The sequence below is a fragment of the Rhinatrema bivittatum genome, chromosome 3, assembly GCF_901001135.1.
Source record: "Rhinatrema bivittatum chromosome 3, aRhiBiv1.1, whole genome shotgun sequence".
Classification (NCBI taxonomy): Eukaryota; Metazoa; Chordata; class Amphibia; order Gymnophiona; family Rhinatrematidae; genus Rhinatrema; species Rhinatrema bivittatum.
In genome coordinates, this window is record NC_042617.1 from 183,606,188 (window position 1) to 183,629,510 (window position 23,323).

The 23,323-nt window shown below is 44.0% G+C and overlaps 1 protein-coding gene across 3 annotated transcripts in view; it reads left to right on the forward strand.

The window, feature by feature from the left end:
- Window positions 1-23,323, forward strand: part of RGS7 (regulator of G protein signaling 7) — an 883,903-nt gene that overhangs the window by 842,281 nt on the left and 18,299 nt on the right. For all 3 annotated transcript variants that reach the window (XM_029594021.1, XM_029594023.1, XM_029594022.1), the window contains one exon: window positions 21,820-21,909. In XM_029594021.1, the coding sequence (XP_029449881.1) occupies window positions 21,820-21,909 (90 nt within the window). The remainder of the gene's footprint in view (window positions 1-21,819; window positions 21,910-23,323) is intronic.

The following is a 23,323-nucleotide window of genomic DNA, read 5'->3' on the forward strand; positions in this document are numbered from 1 at the left end:
TTGACATCTTTTATCAATAAATTACTATTGTTTAACTGTTTGCTTTAAAGAATAATAAGCCTCTGATCCCAAGTGTTGTCATAAGCTGACAGCAGCTTCTTTTCCTCCGTGCGGCCCGAATGAGTGGCTTCTTCTCTTCAGCTGCGCAGCCCGGCTAACAGCGGCTTCTTCTTTTCCTATGAGTAGCCCAGCCGACAGCATCCTCTTCTCTTCAGCCACGCAGCCCAGCCGACAGTTGCCTCTTTACCTTAAGTCGTGCAGCCCGGCTGCGTGGCCCGTCTGACAGCAGTCTTCTCTTTTTGGCATTGGGGGCCAGGCAGACAATAGCCTTCTCTTTTCGGCCACCAGACCCAGACAATTCAACTGCTGCACAGGCCCGGCAGCCGTAGCAGCCTTCTCTTTGGTCCACAGGAAGGAGGGACCCAGCAGAGCAAAAGATTCCCTCAGAGGAATTGTTGGGGGCAAAACTGGGACTTAAAAATAGATAGGCTGAGACTCGAGAAATGTACCCATTGCTAATGATGCCCTGACTGCAGGAAGACCGCACAAGTTAGTCCCACAACCACGTGACTGGCCTGACCAGGCTACTGGGGCATACCTGAAGCCCCGATAGGCCAATCCGCTCCTGTATGCATGAGCTATGATACCAGAAGATTACCTATAGGCTTCTGATTTTATTCTTTATTGTTCTATATTATTTAATGCAGGATCAGATTTGCAGCTTATTTTGGTTTATAGTTAAATAAATATGTTTTACCGATTGCATGTTACATTTTTGCCACATTAATATAGCCAGAGCAGTAATATGCACAATGACCAAAAACACCATGTCATTCACTCTACTTGAAGAAATCCACTGTGCTAAATGATACAAAGTGAAAGAGCTGCTTGGTATGAGGGAATTTGAGCCACAGTGGGCCTGGTAAATATTTATGGCCGGATTTTAAATCGGCCACGTGCGTAGAAATTGCATTTATGCATGTGGCTGGGCCCTGCACGTACTGCGCGCTTTTAAAAAAGGGCCCGGCCGCACGTGTAAGTGGCGATACGCGCATTAGTGCCGGGCCCTACCAAATGAGCGGGCCGGGACAGCGCCATTCATCACCGTCCCGGAGCCTCGAATGCCAGCTGGCTGCCGCCGCGCACAAGTTACTTCAGGTCAGGCCCTGAACTAACTTGTACAATAAATGTTAAACAAAAAAAAAAAGGCAATTTAGAGGGTGGGGAGGAAATGGGAAGGGGAAGGGAGGTTAGAGTAGCGGGTAGGAAAGTTCCCTCCCAGTCCGCTCCTATATTGCAGATGCACGTTGATGACCCTATTGCATCCATGTACCCACGCCGGACGCGCGCACACACATGGACGCGCATGTGCACGTTTTAAAATCTACCCTTTAGAGAATAACTTGAAAATATACGCAAGCGTGCCTATGTATTTTATATCGTGAACACACACGTAAATCCACTGAAGAACATGTTCACATATCAGAAGACATGAGGCATATATTTTAAACATAGCACCATAAGTTTTAACATATCTGGCTAAGAGGCGACAAATATCCGGCTAGGTAGTACTGTTTGAGTCTTATCCAGCTAACAGGCCAATGCAAAAAGAGGTGCGGGAGAGCCGGCGCTCCGAGTCAAGCGTCCGCTCTCCCAACACGCGCCCAGGCACCTCTCCTGGGTGCGTGATTTTGGTTTCAAATGAGGCTGCACGCTAATAAGGAGGCGCTAGGGACACTAACACGTCCCTAGTGCCTTCTTATTAGTGGAAGCGGCGGCTGTCAGTGGGTCCAACAACTGACACTCAATATTACTTTCATCGTTTTTTCGAACCTGCAGACAGCCACGGGTTTGGGAAACAGATGCCGGCAAAACTGAGCGTCCGTTTTCGAACCTGCCAACCGGCGGGCTGATTTTTTTTTTGTATTTTTGTTTTGTATTTTTGGTGCCATGATATTAAGTCAAAACGTGTACAGAAAAGCAGTTTTTTTCTGCTTTTCTGTACACTTTTCCCGGTGCTTTCTAAGTTAATGCCTGCCCTTGGATGGGCGTTAATTTCTGATAGTAAAATGTAAGGCTTGGCTGCATAGTTTACTTTCAGTATTTCAGGTGAATAACGAATAGGGTCATCAACATGCATCTGCATGTGATGAGTGCTATTAATTTTTTTTTGGGGGGGGGGGGGGGGGTTGGCTACTACACGCTATTACTCCTTAAAGTATAACGGGTAATAGGAGCGCATCGAAAACACGCTTCCAAACGGGTGTTAAACGTTGCGCTCACCCGAGCGCACCATATTGTATCAGCCTGTAAATAAGATAGCGGGATAAGTAAAAGAAAAAAGTGCTACATAGATGGGTAAGGAAGATAGATGGATAAATAGCATTTGAAGACATCCAGCTATCTTAATTATTCAGTTATGTAGCACCTTTTAAGACTTATTTTTCCGCCACTTAGCCAGATAAGTAAAAGATTATCTGAATAAGTGGTGGACATCTGCTATGTGCATATTTGTGCTCCTAATTTTAATCATTTACTCGTGTATCTTCCTTAGCACTTGTCGGCTTTTACACATGTAAATAATCACATTTTGTAATGTGTGCACATGAAGGAAATTGCCAGTTAAACCAATTAGTCAACCAGTTTTCCCAGTCTATCTCTAGGTTGTCAAGACACTCTGGTTTTTCAGCCTGCCCTCCCCTCAGTTTACCCAGACTCTTCACCCAGTCAGTATTTGCCTATAAAGAATTATATTCTGACTTACACCTGATAATTAGGAATAAATATGTGCAGGTAACAGCCATACATGCGTCACGTTCACAAGTTTTAAAATAGCACCTTACGAGGTAGATTTTAAAATTCTTACATGTGCAAAAACAGCCACATCTGCGTTTAAGTGGACTGCATGGGAGCTATGTGAATTTTAAATAGCTGGGAAGGGTGTGTGTACATTGATGAATGTGTGCATTGTACAATCAACTCCTTTTCAATGCTTATAAGGTCTAAAATTCTTTAATGATGTCAATTTTACAATGGATACCTCTGAATGTGTCTGTAACACCCCCCGCCCCCCAACCCACCTCCAGAAAACTCACCCCGAGTCAAAGTAGCCCATTACAATGATCCATATATGGAGTATCAGACTGAGCCTTATAAAGAGCTTCTCTCTCTCCCTCCTTCCCTGTAAGATATGGACATGAAGAGCATTTTCTAACCTACTCATATACTTTATAATATAGTAGGTGCATATTTTTTAAAATCTACCCCTATATGTGCAAATATTGGCCCCACCAGGTAATGTCCTTGGCCCACCCCAGCTTGGCTCCATTTTTATATAAGCAAATGTATTTGCATACCATTACATGTGTGTGTATGCTTGAGGTTTATAAATTTGTTGCACAAATGTGTATTTTTGCTCATTTATACATGTACAACTCTTAAAATTCACCATTTATTTTATCCCAAATTTTCAAAGCAGACTTGTGTGCTTAAATCTGCTTTGAAAATTAGGGCTGTGAAAATTATGGCAGGTTTACTCACAGAGAGGATAACTTTGAAAAATGCACGTATGTGCCCATATGCGCGTGTATATGGTTACACGAAAATCAATTTTGTGTTTTATAATCTGCATGTATAATAGTATATACTCTATTTACACGCGTATGTCCCAATTTTTACACACAGCTCTTTGAAAATTCACCTTAAAAGGTTCATTTTCAGAAGTATGTGAGTAGATTTGCTTGCATACATTAACATCTGCTATAAATCATGATTACATTTACATGCTTAAAGCTGAATTCTAAAATAGTGATGCGCGCACCAAAAAGCACAGATGCAAATGCATCTAGCACATGCATGTCCTCGATCAATTTTATAAGCCTGCCGTGTACATGCACAAGAAACGGCGTGCAAATATCTCGCATCAAGTAAAACAGGGGGAGAATGGGGGCGGGTCATGGGCATTCTTAGATGGGGCCAAGAGATATGCGCGTACGTTGCGTGGCGAATGCAGCTCGTGTCTAGTTCATTTCTGTGCAAATATAATTCTGCTATTGATCAGGTGTAAGTCCAAATAAAACTATTCCCTCATGAAGTCCTTGAGGGGTCTGAATAAACTGAGAGGGGAGGGGAATACAGGCCAAAGAACCGGGGGGGGGGGGGGGGGGGGGTCTTGATGACCTAGATATAGACTGGACAAACTGGTGAATGAACTGGTTAAACTGATCATTTCCTTCACTTGAACATGTTTTAAAATGTACTCACTTTTGTGCATAAATGCCAACTATTTCCAGCTGTTCACATTCTTGCTTAAAATTAGGTGCTCAAATACAGACACTAGGTCTATTTTATAACATGAGGATGTACTTGGCGCACAGGATATAAGATTTCAGCGTACAGTGCCGCGCACCCATATACACTTATATATGGGCACTAACATGCTCGTTTTAAAGTTACTCTCATAGGGCCGGATTTGAAAAAGGTTACCCGCGCCAGGCCTATTTTCAAAAGACCCGGTGACACGCGTAAAGACCCGGGACGTGTGTAAGTCCCGGAGCTTTACTAAAGGCGCGAGAAGGGGGCGGGGAATGGGCGGGGCATGGTCAGAGGCTCCAGGCATAGCGGCCATTTGCCGCTGTGCTTGGGATTGCACGCCAGCAGTCGGCCGGCACGCACAAGGTAAAAGAAAAATGTTGGGGGGGTTAGAGTAGGGCTAGGGAATGGAATAGTTAGGGGAAGGGGTGGGAAGGTCAGGTTAGGGGGAAGGGAAGTTCCCTTCCAGGTTGCTCAGTGCGCACAAGGGGGTAGATTTTCAAAGGGGTACGCGCGTACCTCCCGAAAACCTATCCCAAACCCCCCCTGCGCGCACCGAGCCTATTTTGCATAGGCTCGGCGGCGCGCGCAAGCCCCGGGGCTTGCATGGAGGGGCGTGTCGGGGGGGCGTGCTGCGAGTGACGCGGCGTTTCAGGGGCGGGCCCGGGGACGTGCAAGTTATAAAATCAGGTGTACATGTGCACACGCCGGGTAGCGCGCACACATGAATGCCCACATGCACCTTTTTAAAATCTACCCCCAGTGTTGATTTTTAGAAATACTAGCACAAATGATTTTCCTATCCCAACTCTGCTCCCCAGAATGCTTGTTTTTTGTGCATGTAAAATTATGCACAATTTTCCAAAGCCCATTTATAGAAACACTGAGAATAATAACCAAAGGCAGGAAAGAAATACCACAACTAATATGAGTTGGCTCCTACTAGGCAAATTAAGATACAGCAGCCTGAGCAGGGCAAACACACTATCAGAGGGGGGTGAGCTAGCTGCAGGGTACCATCCCAGCTCACCTTGAGTTCTGATAGCTCATCCAAGGACAGTGAATCTTGAAGCATGCTGCTGGGGCTTGATAGATGGATAGAGGAATTTCATAAGAAAAAGAACATAGAAACATGCACCATTTGTGGTGAATTATGTGAAATTAATTGGTCCAGTTCCCAGAGAACAGATGTCCACATCACTAAAATTCATCTTCACAACTTGGCACTAATTGGCACCATTGTTAGCATACATAAGCCACTCTGAGAAGGGCACTTATCAGGCAAGCCATTTTACCCAAGTAAATCCCTGTTACCCAGGTAAATTCAGTTGAAATTGCCTTCTGTGGGGGTACATTTTTTAAATAGTCTGCTTGCTTGCAACACCAACATTGCTCTATGCTTCAACAGCAAGAGGAAATGTGGAAAAAAGGATATGCATCCATAAAAAAAGCAGGGGAGTAGCTTGTTTGTTACGGCGGTTACTACCCAGAATCAATTAAGCCTGATACTTCACTTGGAATACATATCCAGAGCAGCTCACTGCTTCAACAGCAGGGGGAATGACGAAAAGAGGATTTATATTCAGACAACAACCAATAAGGACTGAAATGCACAGGCTAGGTAAAAAAGTGTGGGAGTAGCTTGCTTATTACGGCGGTTACTACCCCTAAACAATTAGCAAGATACTTCACTTAGATGCAGCACCAGCACTGCTATCTATATTGATGGCGGGGATGGAAGGGAAATAGAACCGAAAAGTTACTTATAAGGGCCAAGAGTAACAGCTAAGTATGAAAAAAATAAGTGCGAATGCTTGCTGGGCAGACTGGATGGGCCATTTGGTCTTCTTCTGCCGTCATTTCTATGTTTCTATCTTATAGTGTGCATACTTAAGTAAACTTTCAAAGAGAAAGTACCCATTTTCTTTCTCCTTATAAATCAGCAAATGCAAAGTATGTACATTAGAAGTGTCCATATACTTTATTCCTGTTATTTGTGTCGGCCTCAATGGCTGTGGTGAGGGCTGTCAAAATATTTATTTATTTGTATTTATCAATCACCTAACTGCCAAAGCTCTAGGCACATTACAATTTCAACATACCTAATTAAAATAACATGGATTGGACACAACACACAGGCTGTAACTATAAATCAATATATGTAATTGATCTAAAATTATAGAAGTGGCGCTGATAAAGTATTAATCCCAATAAAATACTAATGTTCATAAAAGCTGGAAAAAAGAATAAAAATAACCTCCAGGTCCAAAACTGTAATAAAAATTAGATAAAAGCTTGATAAAAGCCTGCTTAAAAAATTTAACAGCTTTAAAAGATTTGTTAGTCGATTTTCAAAGATGCCCCAGTTTTATAACATGTGCATTTTATAAATATGATATCTGTGCACGGAGCAGACTGGTAGGGAAACTTCCCTATACCCCTACCTAACCTTCCTACCTTTTCCCTTCTCCTCCCCGACCCCTAACCCCTACATATCTAGCCTATTTCTTTTTTGTTTTTTTTAACTTATCTGCTCCTTCAGAGGCCAGCATGCACTTCCCTAGGACAGGGCCTAATAGCCACTGTCCCGGCCTGCCCCTTTTGGCTAGCCCGGCATTTATGCACATATTGGGAGATATGCGCATGGCCGGGCCCTTTCGAAAATGCGCTTGGCACGTGCTATCTTTTATGAAATTTTATGGTAGATATTTCCTGTTTTAATTTCATTTGTATTTTATATTTTAATCGTTTCATTTTAAATGTTTTTTTTAATTCAAGGTTTTATTTGATGTTATTTATATTGATGCTGTAAACCGTTATGATTGTTATGCAGAATATCGGTATACAAAATAATATAAATAAATATTTGCACATGCATGCATTTTAAAATTTGCCCATTGGTGCATTTTGTTATCCAAATATTTTCAGGCAAAGTATTCCACAATTCTGAAGCAGCAATAGAAAAATAATGTTCACGTATCTCTCCTAAACAAGCGTGTTTTAGCAATGATGTATCTATTAATTCATGTTGAGAAGATCTTAGTTGTCAAGTAGGATTATATACTTTTAACATGACAATAACCCATGGAGAGGAATCAAACCAGTGAGTCAGCAGTGCCAATTTATATTGTACATGGAATTTTATGGGCAGCCAATGAAGGTCAAGTAGAACTGGCGTGAAATGGTCACATCGAGATTTTCCTAACATAAGAACATGCCATACTGGGTTAGACCAAGGGTCCATCAAGCCCAGCATCCTGTTTCCAACAGTGGCCAATCCAGGCCATTAGGGATGTGCAGGGAAAAAGTTTTCATTGCGTACGTGATACGTATTCGTGGGGGGTCAATTCCGTTTCATGCGGAAGTTTGGAGAATTCCATCAGTTGTCGATATTAAATACGTTACTATGGCGAGTTAAATTATTGTCCCAGCTAAAATTAACTACAACCCCCCACCCTCCTGACCCCCCCAAGACTTACCAAAACTCCCTGGTGGTCCAGCGGTGGGGTCCGGGAACTCACTTTTACCCTCGGTACTAGTTTCATCATGGCGCCGATAGCCTTTGTCACAGGGGCTACCGGTGCCATTGGTCAGCCCCTGTCACATGGTCATCGGCGCCATCTTGTGCTCCTACCATGTGACAGGGGCTGACCAATGGCACTGGTAGCTCCTGTGACATAGTATGGGCAAAGGCTATCGGCGCCATTTTGAGTCCTGGCATCGGACGGCAGGTCGCTCCAGGATCCCCGTTGGACCCATAGGGACTTTTGGCCAGCTTGGGGGGGGGCCTCCTGACCCCACAAGACTTGCTAAAAGTCCAGCGAGGGTCCGGGAGCAACCTCCTTGCACGCCGGCCGTCTGATACCAATACTAAAAATGGCGCCGATCGCCTTTGCCCTCACTATGACGGCGATCGGCACCATTTTGAGACTCAAAATCGCCGTCCGATACCAATACTCAAAATGGCGCCGATCGCCTTTGCCCTCACTATGACGTATCACTGTGAAATACAAAAGATCCCAAAGGGAGGAGCACAAAGAAGAATATCTGATTCAACTGAGGGAGACGAAGAAATTAATCAAGTTGGCAAAAAGTCAAGCGGAAGAGAGGATTGCCAAGGAGATAAAATATGGTGACAAAACATTTTTCAGATACATCAGCGAAAAGAGAAAAGTCCAAAGTGGTATAGTGAAATTGAAAGGTGGAAATGATCAATGTGTGGAGAGAGACGAAGAAATGGCAGAAATATTAAACGAATACTTCAGCTCTGTGTTCACTAAAGAAGACCCTGGAGAAGGACCATCTCTACACAACAAGAAACTGGAGGGAAGCGGAACAGAGGAAAATCCATTTACAGTAGATAATGTATGGGAAGAGCTTAAGAATCTGAAAGTGGACAAAGCCATGGGGCCTGATGGGATTCATCCAAGGATACTGAGGGAGCTCAGAGATGTGCTGGCGGGACCGCTGTGCAACCTGTTCAATAGATCCCTAGAAACGGGAGTGGTGCCGAGTGATTGGAGAAGAGCGGTGGTGGTCCCGCTTCACAAGAGTGGGAACAGAGAGGAGGCTGGTAACTACAGACCAGTTAGCCTCACTTCGGTGGTGGGAAAAGTAATGGAGTCACTGTTGAAAGAGAGAATAGTGAACTATCTACAGTCGGGAGAATTGATGGACCAGAGGCAGCATGGATTCACCAGAGGAAGATCCTGTCAGACAAATCTGATTGACTTTTTTGACTGGGTAACCAAGGAATTGGATCGAGGAAGAGCGCTCGATGTCATCTACTTGGATTTCAGCAAAGCTTTTGATACGGTTCCGCACAGGAGACTGGTGAATAAAACGAGAAGCTTAGGAGTGAGTGCTGAGGTGGTGACCTGGATTGAAAACTGGTTGACGGACAGAAAACAATGCGTGATGGTAAATGGAACTTTCTCTGAAGAGAGAGAGGTTTTAAGTGGTGTACCGCAAGGATCGGTGTTGGGACCGGTCCTGTTCAATATCTTTGTGAGCGACATTGCGGACGGGATAGAAGGTAAGGTTTGTCTTTTTGCGGACGACACTAAGATCTGCAACAGAGTGGACACACCGGAAGGAGTGGAGAGAATGAGACGGGATTTAAGGAAACTGGAAGAGTGGTCGAAGATATGGCAGCTGAGATTCAATGCCAAGAAGTGCAAAGTCATGCATATGGGGAGTGGAAATCCGAATGAACTATATTCGATGGGGGGGGAAAGGCTGATGTGCACGGAGCAGGAGAGGGACCTTGGGGTGATAGTGTCTAATGATATGAAGTCTGCGAAACAATGCGACAAGGCGATAGCAAAAGCCAGAAGAATGCTGGGATGCATAGAGAGAGGAATATCGAGTAAGAAAAGGGAAGTGATTATCCCCTTGTACAGATCCTTGGTGAAGCCACACCTGGAGTACTGTGTTCAGTTCTTGAGATCGTATCTACAAAGAGACAAGGACAAGATGGAAGCGGTTCAGAGAAGGGCGACCAGAAAGGTGGAGGGTCTTCACAGGATGACATACGAGGAGAGACTGAAGAATCTAAATATGTACTCCCTGGAGGAAAGGAGGAGCAGGGGTGATATGATTCAGACTTTCAGATACTTGAAAAACTTTAATGATCCAAAGACATCAACAAACCTTTTCCATCAGAAAAAAATCAGCAGAACCAGAGGTCACGAGCTGAGGCTCCAGGGAGGAAGACTAAAAACCAATATCAGGAAGTATTTCTTCACGGAAAGGGTGGTGGATGCCTGGAATGCCCTTCCGGAGGAAGTGGTGAAGTCTAAAACTGTGAACGACTTCAAAGAGGCATGGGATAAACACTGTGGATCCATCAAGTCTTAGAGGGCGTGAATAAAGTGGAGACATTCAAACACTGCACGGAGCGGCAGTAGCCACAGCGGCATTCAAACACTGCACGGAGCGGCAGTAGCCACAGCGGCATTCAAACACTGCACGGAGCGGCAGTAGCCACAGAGGCGTTCACGGAGCGGGATGCCAGTGGCCAGTAGTTGGTGTTCCACCTTCACGGAGTGGAAGGATGGAGGGCTGCTATTTCCAAAAAAAAAACAAAACAAAAAAATAAAAACAGGGGTGGGTAAGAGTATGGGGCAAGGGGGTGGCCTGCTTGTTGCAGCGGTTGCTACCCCCAATTGAGCTGGATGTCACTTGGATGCAGATTCAAAGCTGCTCTCTAAATTGGGTGGAGGGGAATTAGGGCTGGAGGGTACTGGAGGCCAATAGTAACAGGTGGGAGAGAGAAAAAGGGAAAAAAAATGGATAAAGTGCGTCGCTTGCTGGGCAGACTTGATGGGCCATTTGGTCTTCTTCTGCCGTCATTTCTATGTTTCTATGTTTATGTTTCTATGTTACATGGTAGGAGCACAAGATGGCGCCAATGGCCATGTGACAGGGGCTGACCAATGGCACCGGTAGCCCCTGTGACAAAGGCTATCGGCGCCGTGATGAAACTAGCACCGAGGGTGTGAGTGAGTTCCCGGACCCCACCGCTGGACCACCAGGGAGTTTTGGTAAGTTTTGGGGGGGTCAGGAGGGTGGGGGGTTTAAATTTTTATTTAAGCCGAATAAAACAGAAATCTGTTTAATACGTGGGGAGTCGCGATGCGTTTCGCCTCCCCACGTATTTAACAGATAGCAAAAAATAAGTTGCGGATTACAAATCCGTGGAAAATGGATGCACACCTCTACAGGCCATAAGAACCTGGCAATTATCCAAAAGCTAAGTCTATTCCATATTACCGTTGCTAGTAATAGGAGTGGCTATTTTCTAAGTCAACTTAATTAATGGCAGGTAATGGACTTCTCCTCCAAGAACTTATCCAATCCTTTTTTAAACACAGCTATACTAACTGCACTAACCACATCCTCTGGCAACAAATTACAGAGTTTAATTGTGCGTTGAGTAAAAAAGAACTTTCTCCGATTAGTTTTAGATGTGCCACATGCTAACTTCATGGAGTGCCCCCTAGTCTTTCTATTATCTGAAAGAGTAAATAACCGATTCACATCTACCCATTCTAGACCTCTCATTATTTTAAACACCTTTATCAGATCCCCCCTCAGCCATCTCTTCTCCAAGCTGATAAGTCCTAACCTAAGACATGCTGCCGAATTCTGCAATAGTTGTAGTGCTTTTAGTGATATGATAAGGAGGCCAATATGGAACCAAATACACTAGTCGACAAGAGGTAAAATCATTGCCTGTGCTACCATATGAAAATCATTGCATTGGTTTTAAGCTGCAAATCTTCCGCAATTAAAAAAAACAAAAAACCAGATTTAATCATTACCCCAATTTTAAGGTGAATTTAAAAGCCTGCCATGTGCATCAACGGGCGAATTTTAAATTGCCTGCGCACGTGAAATACGGGGGTTACACGTGTAACCAGGCCTTATGCGCATTTTTGAAGAGGCACGGCCACGCGCATAACCCTCGTTACGTGCACAAGAGCTGGGCCGAAGATAAGGGGTGGTCCAGGGAGCGGGATTTGATGTGCCTATACAGCGGCCAATTGCTACTGTGCTGGGGAAGCACGCGCTAGCATAGTGCTGGCATGCGCAACCTGCAACTGCTCCTTTGGAGGAGCAACAGGTAAAATTTAAAAAACAGGGGTAGATAGGATAGGGATGGGGGAGGGGAGGAGAGTGGAAGGGAAAGGGAGGTTCCCTCCCAGTATGCTCCTTAATTGGAGCGGACTGGGATGGAACTGGTGAAAGCCGCGATGCGTCACAGCGTGAAACTTGTAAAAATCTACCCCCTCTTGCACACGCATCCATGTGTGCAAGCTGAGAAGCACATGCACACATGTACTAAAATTTACCCCCAACTGAGGGATGCCCAAATAATTCAGGCTTGCGCTCGCAAAACAGATTTTAAAAGCTGGCAAAATACACACATATCTCCCGCAAATGCATACATCTAGAAAGTTTTCAAAAAAGGGTGGGGTGTGGGCATGGTCTGGGCAGGGCATGGGCATTATGGTGTGAACCTGAGATATGTGTGCCGTGTAACTTTACTTCTGCTATGGATGCCGTGTAAGTTAAAATTTAAAGAAAAGTAGGCAGATCTGTGCAGTATTAAGGGTCGGGGCTAACTGAGGGGAATGAAAGCTGTCAAACCAGGGAAGGTTGGAGGACTTCTCTTAACTGGACAAACGGGTAGATTTAAAAAAAGTACGCCCGCACGTACTTTTGCTTGCGCACCGGGTGCAAACAAGAGTACGCCGGATTTTAATAGATACGTGTGTAGCCACTCATATCCTTTAAAATCCGGGGTCGGCGCACGCAAGGCTGTGCAAAATCGGCAGCCTGGGCATGCCGAGCCGCGCAGCCTGCCTCCATTCCCTCCGAGGCCGCTCCGAAATCATGTAAGTTAAAATTTAAGGCCGAAATCGGAGCGGCCTTGGAGGGAACTTTCCTTCCACACCCCCCCCCCCCCCGCACCTTCCTCTTCCTTCCCCTACCTAACCCACCCCTCCAGCCCTATCTAAACCCCCCCAACTTTCTTCGAAAAGTTACGCCTGCCGGCAAGCCAGCCTCCACACAATTCCCCGGCCCAGGAGTAGATTCGGAGGCCTTGGCTACTCCCCCGAAATGCCCCGAGGCTGGAACCACGCCTGCGGGCCAGCCCCCGGATGACGTGTCGCCGCAACACGCCCCTGACCCACACCCCCAGGAAAGCCCCAGGACTTACGCGCGTCCCGGGGCTTGTGCTCGCTGCCGAGCCTATTCAACATAGGCTCGGGGCATGCTGGGGAGCTTAGGGCAGATTTTCGGGGGGTACGCGCGTACCCCTTTGAAAATCTGCCGCTCAGGGTCCGAACTGGTAAAACTGGGAATGGCGTCGGCAAAAGCCTCTTTTAAAATTCCCTGATTTATGCGGTAGAAGTGAGATTTGCCACGCCCATTTAAAATTTGGCACACATGTGCACGTGGTCAGGTTATTTTATAAAATGCATGTATATGTTATAAAATAACCGCATACCTGGGCAAGGGCCAATGTATTTGGGCACACGCCCCAGTTTGAAAGTTACCGTGTGTGTTTAAAGGAGAGATTACTGTCGAGCCTAACATATGATATAATTTCATAAGAACATAAGAAAATAAGAAAATGCCATACTGGGTCAGACCAAGGGTCCATCAAGCCCAGCATCCTGTTTCCAACAGTGGCCAATCCAGGCCATAAGAACCTGGCAAGTATCCAAAAACTAAGTCTATTCCATGTTACCATTGCTAATGGCAGTGGCTATTCTCTAAGTGAACTTAATAGCAGGTAATGGACTTCTCCTCCAAGAACTTATCCAATTCTTTTTTAAACACAGCTATACTAACTGCACTAACCACATCCTCTGGCAACAAATTTCAGAGTTTAATTGTGCATTGAGTGAAGAAGAACTTTCTCCAATTAGTTTTAAATGTGCCCCATGCTAACTTCATGGAGTGCCCCCTAGTCTTTCTACTATCCGAAAGAGTAAATAACCGATTCACAACTACCCGTTCTAGACCTCTCATGATTTTAAACACCTCTATCAAATCCCCCCTCAGTCGCCTCTTCTCCATGCTGAAAAGTCCTAACCTCTTTAGTCTTTCCTCATAGGGGAGTTGTTCCATTCCCTTATCATTTTGGTAGCCCTTCTCTGTACTTTCTCCATCGCAATTATATCTTTTTTGAGATGCGGCGACCAGAATTGTACACAGTATTCAAGGTGCGGTCTCACCATGGAGCGATACAGAGGCATTATGACATTTTCTGTTTTATTCACCATTCCCTTTCTAATAATTCCCAACATTCTGTTTGCTTTTTTGACTGCCGCAGCACACTGAACCGACGATTTCAATGTGTTATCCACTATGACACCTAAATCTCTTTCTTGGGTTGAAGCACCTAATATGGAACCCAACATTGTGTAATTATAGCATGGGTTATTTTTCCCTATATGCATCACCTTGCACTTATCCACATTAAATTTCATCTGCCATTTGGATGCCCAATTTTCCAGTCTCACAAGGTCTTCCTGCAATTTATCACAATCTGCTTGTGATTTAACTACTCTGAACAATTTTGTGTCATCTGCAAATTTGATTACCACACTCATCATATTTCGTTCCAGATCATTTATAAATATATTGAAAAGCACAGGTCCCAAAACAGATCCCTGAGGCACTCCAGTGCCCTCCACTGAGAAAATTGTCCATTTAATCCTACTCTTTCTTTCCTGTCTTTTAGCCACTTTGTAATCCACGAAAGGACATCGTCACCTATCCCATGACTTTTTACTTTTCCTAGAAGCCTCTCATGAGGAACTTTGTCAAACGCCTTCTGAAAATCCAAGTATACTATATCTACCGGTTCACCTTTATCCACATGTTTATTAACTCCTTCAAAAAAGTGAAGCAGATTTGTGAGGCAAGACTTGCCCTGGGTAAAGCCATGCTGACTTTGTTCCATTAAACCATGTCTTTCTATATGTTCTGTGATTTTGATGTTTAAAACACTTTCCACTATTTTTCCTGGCACTGAAGTCAGGCTAACCGGTCTGTAGTTTCCCAGATCGCCCCTGGAGCCCTTATTAAATATTGGGGTTACATTTGCTATCCTCCAGTCTTCAGGTACAATGGATGATTTTAATGATAAGTTACAAATTTTTACTAATAGGTCTGAAATTTCATTTTTTAGTTCCTTCAGAACTCTGGGGTGTATACCATCCGGTACGGGTGATTTACTACTCTTCAGTTTGTCAATCAGGCCTACCACATCTTCTAGGTTCACCGTGATTTGGTTCAGTCCATCTGAATCATTACCCATGAAAACCTTCTCCATTACAGGTACCTCCCCAACATCCTCTTCAGTAAACACCGAATCAAAGAAATCATTTAATCTTTCCGCGATGGCCTTATCTTCTCTAAGTGCCCCTTTAACCCCTCGATCATCTAACGGTCCAACTGACTCCCTCACAGGTTTTCTGCTTCGGATATATTTTAAAAAGTTTTTACTGTGAGTTTTTGCCTCTACAGCCAATTTCTTTTCAAATTCTCTCTTAGCCTGTCTTATCAATGTCTTACATTTAACTTGCCAATGTTTATGCTTTATCCTATTTTCTTCTTTGGATCCTTCTTCCAATTTTTGAATGAAGATCTTTTGGCTAAAATAGCTTCTTTCGCCTCCCCTTTTAACCATGCCGGAAATCGTTTTGCCTTCTTTCCACCTTTCTTAATGTGTGGAATACATCTGGACTGTGCTTCTAGAATGGTATTTTTTAACAATGACCACACCTCTTGGACATTTTTTACTTTTGTAGCTGCTCCTTTCAGTTTTTTTCTAACAATTTTTCTCATTTTATCAAAGTTTCCCTTTTGAAAGTTTAGCACGAGAGCCTTGGATTTGCACACTGTTCCTTTTCCAGTCATTAAATCAAATTTGATCATATTATGATCACTATTGCCAAGCATCCCCACCACCGTTACCTCTCTCACCAAGTCCTGTGCTCCACTGAGAATTAGATCTAAAATTGCTCCCTCTCTCATCGGTTCCTGAACCAATTGCTCCATAAAGCTATCATTTATTCCATCCAGGAACGTTATCTATCTAGCGTGACCCGATGATACATTTACCCAGTCAATATTGGGGTAATTGAAGTCTCCACACAAAAGACGTCGCAAGCTTCATTTTTCTATGCATTTATTTACTTAAAGCTGTGGGACCATCATACCACCCTGGGTTGGTTTGGCAGTAAGCCAGGCTCTCAACCACAACGGGTCATGTTTTAATCATCGGTCCGTTAAAGTCTTTAATCCATTAAAGTCCTTGAAATACTTTATTTAATTTAACTAATTTTTTCTTTTTTTCTTATATAATTAAAATATTTTTGATGTGACGGTGTTGATTTAATCAAAAAGGATGGTATTTCCTTACTTGTACGGAGCGCCGCCGCGCTTCCAGATTTTGTCTGTAGCGCTGCCGCGCTTTGCAGATGAGGTTGTTCAGGAATTGCTTTTAAAGGAGTGAACTTCCGATCCAAAGATGCTTATGCAGTCCGAGGTACGTTTCGCTCCGTGCTGCTTCAGGGACTGTGACCGCCAGGCGGTAGAATGCGGTATTAAGTACCATGTGAAGATGACGGGAGCCAAACCGTGGTATTGAGTACCAAGTGATTTTGACGGGAATTAAACCTTGCATTTCTTAAGTTCAGGCATAACAACTCTCCGATGCGGTCACAGTCCCTGAAGCAGCACAGAGCGAAACGTACCTCGGACTGCATAAGCATCTTTGGATCGGAAGTTCACTCCTTTAAAAGCAATTCCTGAACAACCTCATCTGCAAAGCGCGGCAGCGCTACAGACAAAATCTGGAAGCGCGGCGGCGCTCCGTACAAGTAAGGAAATACCGTCCTTTTTGATTAAATCAACACCGTCACATCAAAAATATTTCAATTATATAAGAAAAAAAGAAAAAATTAGTTAAATTAAATAAAGTATTTCAAGGACTTTAATGGATTAAAGACTTTAATGGACCGATGACTAAAACATGACCCATTGTGGTTGAGAGCCTGGCTTACTGCCAAACCAACCCAGGGTGGTATGATGGTCCCACAGCTTTAAGTAAATAAATGCACAGAAAAATGAAAAATTTGTAGCTTGCGACATCTTTTGTGTGGAGATAAGTGTAGCTCGTTGCACTTTAGCAATTAACTGTTCTTTTATAGTGGTAATTGAAGTCTCCCATTATTACTGCACTACCAATTTGGTTAGCTTCCCTAATTTCTCTTAGCATTTCATTGTCCGTCTCACCATCTTGACCAGGTGGACGGTAGTATACCCCTATCATTATAGTCTTCCCCGATACACAAGGGATTTCTACCCATAAAGATTCAATTTTGTATTTTGTCTCATGCAGGATGTTTATCCTGTTGGACTCTATGCCATCCCGGACATAAAGTGCCACAACTCCTCCCGAGTGCTCCTCTCTGTCATTGCGATATAATTTGTACCCGGTATAGCACTGTCCCATTGGTTATCCTCTTTCCACCATGTCTCTGAGATGCCAATTAAGTCTATGTCATCATTCACTGCTATACATTCTAATTTTCCCATCTTACTTCTTAGACTTCTTGCATTAGCATACAAACATTTCAAAGTTTGTGTTTTGTTTATATTTCCATTCTGCTTTTTAATTGATAGGGATAAGTTAGAATTTTTTAGCTCAGGTGAGTTTTTAGTTGCAGGCACTTGGACTACTTTTCTAATTATTGGAACCTCACTGTCGGGATGCCCTAATTCTAATGCATCATTAGTATCCTTTAAAGATACCTCTCTCCGAACCATGCACTGCTGAGTGACTGTCGGCTTTTCTCTTTGTTCTAGTTTAAAAGCTGCTCTATCTCCTTTTTAAAGGTTAGCGCCAGCAGTCTGGTTCCACCCTGGTTAAGGTGGAGCCCATCCCTTCGGAAGAGACTCCCCCTTCCCCAAAAGGTTCCCCAGTTCCTAACAAAACTGAATCCCTCTTCCTTGCACCATCGTCTCATCCACGCATTGAGACTCCGGAGCTCTGCCTGCCTCTGGTGACCTGCGTGTGGAACAGGGAGCATTTCAGAGAATGCTACCCTGGAGGTTCTGGATTTAAGCTTTCTACCTAAGAGCCTAAATTTGGCTTCCAGAACCTTCCTTCCACATTTTCCTATGTCGTTGGTGCCCACATGTACCACGACAGCCGGCTCCTCCCCAGCACTGTCTAAAATCCTATCTAGGTGACGCGTGAGGTCCGCCACCTTCGCACCAGGTAGGCATGTTACCAGGCGATCTATTTCATTATCCTCCATATGAATGGATGATGGTACCTAACCAATATAGGAGTGCTGTATTATTAAAATTTCAATCATTGCCATATTGAGAACCAACTTATGGAACTGAAGCCATTGCTTTCCCATACATACCTAAATCATTAAGATGCAAAAATATTTGTTGAATTCGTGTATCACAGCTGAGATGTCCAAGAGTACAAGATTGTAGTCACTGGGTATCTCAAAATCACACACAGATTCTAGTTTCAAATCTACATGTGCAGTTTTCCATGGGAAAAGAATCTACAGAGAAAACAGGTGCATATGTCTGTGGATTCTTCATCCCTAGGACATTTTTTCTTAGTGAAAGTGAGCGCGTGCTGGTAGGGATGTGAATCGTGTCCTCGATCGTCTTAACGATCGATTTCGGCTGGGAGGGGGAGGGAATCGTATTGTTGCCGTTTGGGGGGGTAAAATATCGTGAAAAATCGTTAAAAATCGTTAAAAATCGAAAAATCGAAAAACCGGCACATTAAAACCCCCTAAAACCCACCCCCGACCCTTTAAATTAAATCCCCCACCAAATAACTTAAATAACCTGCGGGTCCAGCGGCGGTCCGGAACGGCAGCGGTCCGGAACGGGCTCCTGCTCTGAATCTTGTCGTCTTCAGCCGGCGCCATTTTCCAAAATGGCGCCGAAAAATGGCGGCGGCCATAGACGAAAAAGATTGGACGGCAGGAGGTCCTTCCGGACCCCCGCTGGACTTTTGGCAAGTCTCGTGGGGGTCAGGAGGCCCCCCACAAGCTGGCCAAAAGTTCCTGGAGGTCCAGCGGGGGTCAGGGAGCGATTTCCCGCCGCGAATCGTTTTCGTACGGAAAATGGCGCCGGCCATACGCGTATGGCCGGCGCCATACGCCTCGCTGAACGACCTCCTGCAGTCGATCTCCTGCCGGCGCCGGCAGGAGATCGACTGCAGGAGGTCGTTCAGCGAGGCGCCGGAACCCTCGCTGAACGACCTCCTGCAGTCGATCTCCTGCCGGCGCCATTTTCCGTACGGAAAATGATTCGCGGCGGGAAATCGCTCCCTGACCCCCGCTGGACCTCCAGGAACTTTTGGCCAGCTTGTGGGGGGCCTCCTGACCCCCACGAGACTTGTCAAAAGTCCAGCGGGGGTCCGGAAGGACCTCCTGCCGTCCAATCTTTTTCGTCTATGGCCGCCGCCATTTTCGGCGCCATTTTGGAAAATGGCGCCGGCTGAAGACGACAAGATTCAGAGCAGGAGCCCGTTCCGGACCGCTGCCGTTCCGGACCGCCGCTGGACCCGCAGGTTATTTAAGTTATTTGGGGGGGGGTTCGGGAGGGTGGGGGATTTAATTTAAAGGGTCGGGGGTGGGTTTTAGGGGGTTTTAGTGTGCCGGCTCACGATTCTAACGATTTATAACGATAAATCGTTAGAATCTGTATTGTATTGTGTTCCATAACGGTTTAAGACGATATTAAAATTATCGGACGATAATTTTAATCGTCCTAAAACGATTCACATCCCTACGTGCTGGCACTTAATTTCAAATTGAAAAGACAGCAAGTAAAGATTACCCATTCACTTTGCATCAAGGCAAACACTGCAAGTTCATTTTCAAAAGGAAACTCCACACAGAGTTTTCCTTTGAAAATTTATGTGCCATACACACACAGTGGGTAGCTTGGTACTCATGTGCTTTGCACTTGCACTGAAACCACCTGCATTGATTTGAATGCACCATCACCATGCGTACATTCCTTCCCATGCCCTAACCAACCCACATATTGCTGCAGAAGGGAAGATTTTCAAACTGTATTTTTAAGAAGGTAAACATGTTTTTTCCTGAGTAAAACCACTTAGAAGTAAAGATTGGGCCAAAGTCAAACAGCACTTTTAAATTACATGATTAATTTCAGACTGATGTACTAAATTGCAAACGTTTTCTGCAAAATGATTTTCCCAAGAAAAATTGTGAAACAAAAATGTAGGCATTTCCCAAAAATTTTAGAAAAAAAAAAGTTTTGCAAAACATGTTCACAAAAATTGTCCATCACAGTAGTAAAGTTTCATACGTAAGCTACTCAAGTTCCCCACTGATGAGCTGCTATGAAGCTAAATCATGCAGAATAAATCATTATTAGGCAATTCATTATTAGGCAATTTTTTGAAACTGGGCATGAAGAAAAGGCTATGTAGGGCCATTTTTGTAAAAAAAAAAAAAAACAAAAAAAAACCCTACACCTCAATGAAGTGTAGTTATTTTCAAGGCTGGGCTCAGAAAGAGAGGATTTCTGAGAACCAACGCATTCTATTAAAGGAGTCGTGTCCTGTGTAAGCCCCATCCCCTGCCCCCTCCAAGAGTAAGTTAAGAATAAATGAAAATTTCTAGTGGTCTTAGTGGCCTCCCCTATCCTTACCTCCGAGCCTGTCATGTGCTATAAATTTGAAAGTAAGATCCCCATAGGTAAGTTGCCCTTTTACCCAAAAATCAATGAAAATTTCCATTTGGGGTCCCATACTCCCATGCTTCCCAAAAGCTTAAACCAGGGGTCCCCAAACCTGTCCTGGAGGGCCACCAGCCAGTCGGGTTTTTGGGATATCCTCAATGAATATGCATGAGAGAAAATTTGCATGCACTGCCTCCATAACATGCAAATTTTCTCTCATGCATATTCATTGTGGATATCCCAAAAACCCGACAGGCTGGTGGCCCTCCAGGACAGGTTTGGGGACCACTGGCTTAAACAATCAAAGGAATAATTTTCCAAGGGCAGGAGCAATTCTAACTCACTTCTCACCCCTGGCTTCCGGTTTCAAAATGGCACCAGCTGGCCACATGAGCTCCTTTGTATGTGTTGGGGTGCCAGGAGTGAGTGGCTTTCACTTCTGGCCCCAGAAGACCACTCTTTTGATGAGATAATCTTTTGGGAGCATGAAAGCATGAAGGCGATTAATCTCAGATGGAGATTTTCATTGATTTTGTGGGACAGTGAGGTGGGGATCTTCTATGGGGGTCTATCTTATACATTTATGGCCTACAAAGAAGTTGAGGTGGAGGAGTCAATAAAATCATCAGGAACTTTCACATGGGGGGCAAACTGGAATTCTCTTGTGTGCCACAAGGCCCTTTTAACTGCCTGTGACATTTCACAAATCCCAAGACAAGTCCACGCATTGCCATGGCTAAGAATGAGTAAAGTTCCTGCCATGGCAACACGTGAAAAGTTGCATGCATAGTTTTGCTAAACATGCTAATGAGCTCCAAACTCATTAGCATATGTAGCAACATTTTATGCAAAATGGACATTAACATTGCATGATTAGCAGCATTTTTGAGGATCTTTTGTGCAATTTTAATTGCATTGTGGTGACAACTGTAGGATTTTGTATTACCCTTAAATTTGAAGCAAAGCAAAATTAATTGTATATGCATAATACTTTTAATTGTGTAGGGATTTAGACTTTTTGCCCATTCATTAAATATGGTCCTTTAACTTCCATCATCTCAATGCCTGACAAGATAAAGCATTAAACTATGTGACATACTTACTTCCTAGGATCCCCTCTGTCTCCTGTTGTTTTTGCAGTATTGTAATACTATTGCACCATGTAAATGTCATGTGAAGTTCTTATCCATTTCTTTGATTTCCAAAGGATGTTTTTTGTTTTTGAAGGAGCATATTTACAAACTGATGAAAAGTGATTCCTACCCTCGTTTTATACGATCCAGTGCCTACCAAGAGCTGCTACAGGCAAAGAAAAAGGTATTGGAAAAATGTACTTTCTATTTCTGCACATCTGTGGATGATCATGATACTCACTTTTCTTTCTCTAGTGCCTAGCCTGCTGGGTAGATAGTAGTGTGCAGATTGCTTTATCCAGGAGCCACATATATAACTCTCATGATGCATCATTTTATTTTTGTTTATCACTGTTTCAATTTGCTTTGCATTTATTCAGGGTTATAAAAGACGAGTTTCAGAATTGTTTTTTTGTTTTGTTTTGTTTTCCATGTTTCTGAAAATCTGCAGTATTAGGGACTGTGAACTAAAATAGTAAATATATCAATGAAAAGAAAGCTAAAGTATTCACAGGAAAATGAGAAATTACTACTTACCTAATAATTTCCTTTTTTAAAGGTGGATATTTGGATTCAGGACCAGTGGTTTATGCACCTCTGCCAGCAGATGGAGAGGGAGCAAACTGACATCACAGAATATATATAGTCCTGCAGCGACACCAGACTGTCAGTATTCTCTTCAAAAGCAACTGTGGACAGACTAGCAAAAAAAAACCTGATTGAAAAATAGACAACCATTTCTGTACTTAACTAACAAAAAACACTGAACTCATGCAAGAACGTATGCATACTAGTCTAGGGCCTGGATGAGCACTTACCTGTAATCCCTTGGAACTCAAAGCCACGCAGGAGGAGGACCATCACACAATCATTTGGCAGCCCAGGGCGGAAAGCTGAATCCATCTATCCACCTTAAGGAAAAGGAAATTATCAGGCAAGTAGTAATTTCTCATTTCCTAACATGTGGATAGATAGATTCAGGACCAGTGGGCTGTACCCAAGCTACTCCCGAATAGGGTGGGAGGCTGCCCATGATCCAGTCAGCACCGCCTGACCAAAGGCAGCGTCCTTCTGGGCCTGCACATCCAGATGATAATACCTGGAAAAGATGTGTAAGGAAGACCACATCACAGCTTGGCAAATGTTTAAGTTAAATTTTATTTTCCAGAAGAGGGATGCTTAAAATTCTGTAATTTCATCTTTCATCCAACCTTTCCAAAGTTGCGCTACCAGCACAAAAGTTGAGGTATATGTATTATCACATTTCATTTTTATAAACTGGCAGATTCCTTTCTCACATACACACTACATACACCCACACAGAAGCTCCATTCCTTTCTCTCATATACAACACATACACCCACACAGAAGCTTCATTCCTTTCTCACATCACATACACATCACGTACACCCACACAGAAACACACACACAGAAAGAAGATCAGCACAGCCGAAGACTTCAGCCACGTGATCAGCTAGACCGGCCCACCGGGGGAAGCCCGATCCCCCGATAGGCCAATCCGCCCCTGGCACCAGTGGCCTTCAGCCCCTACCATGTGACAGGGGCTACCGGTGCCATTGGTTGGCCCCTGTCACATG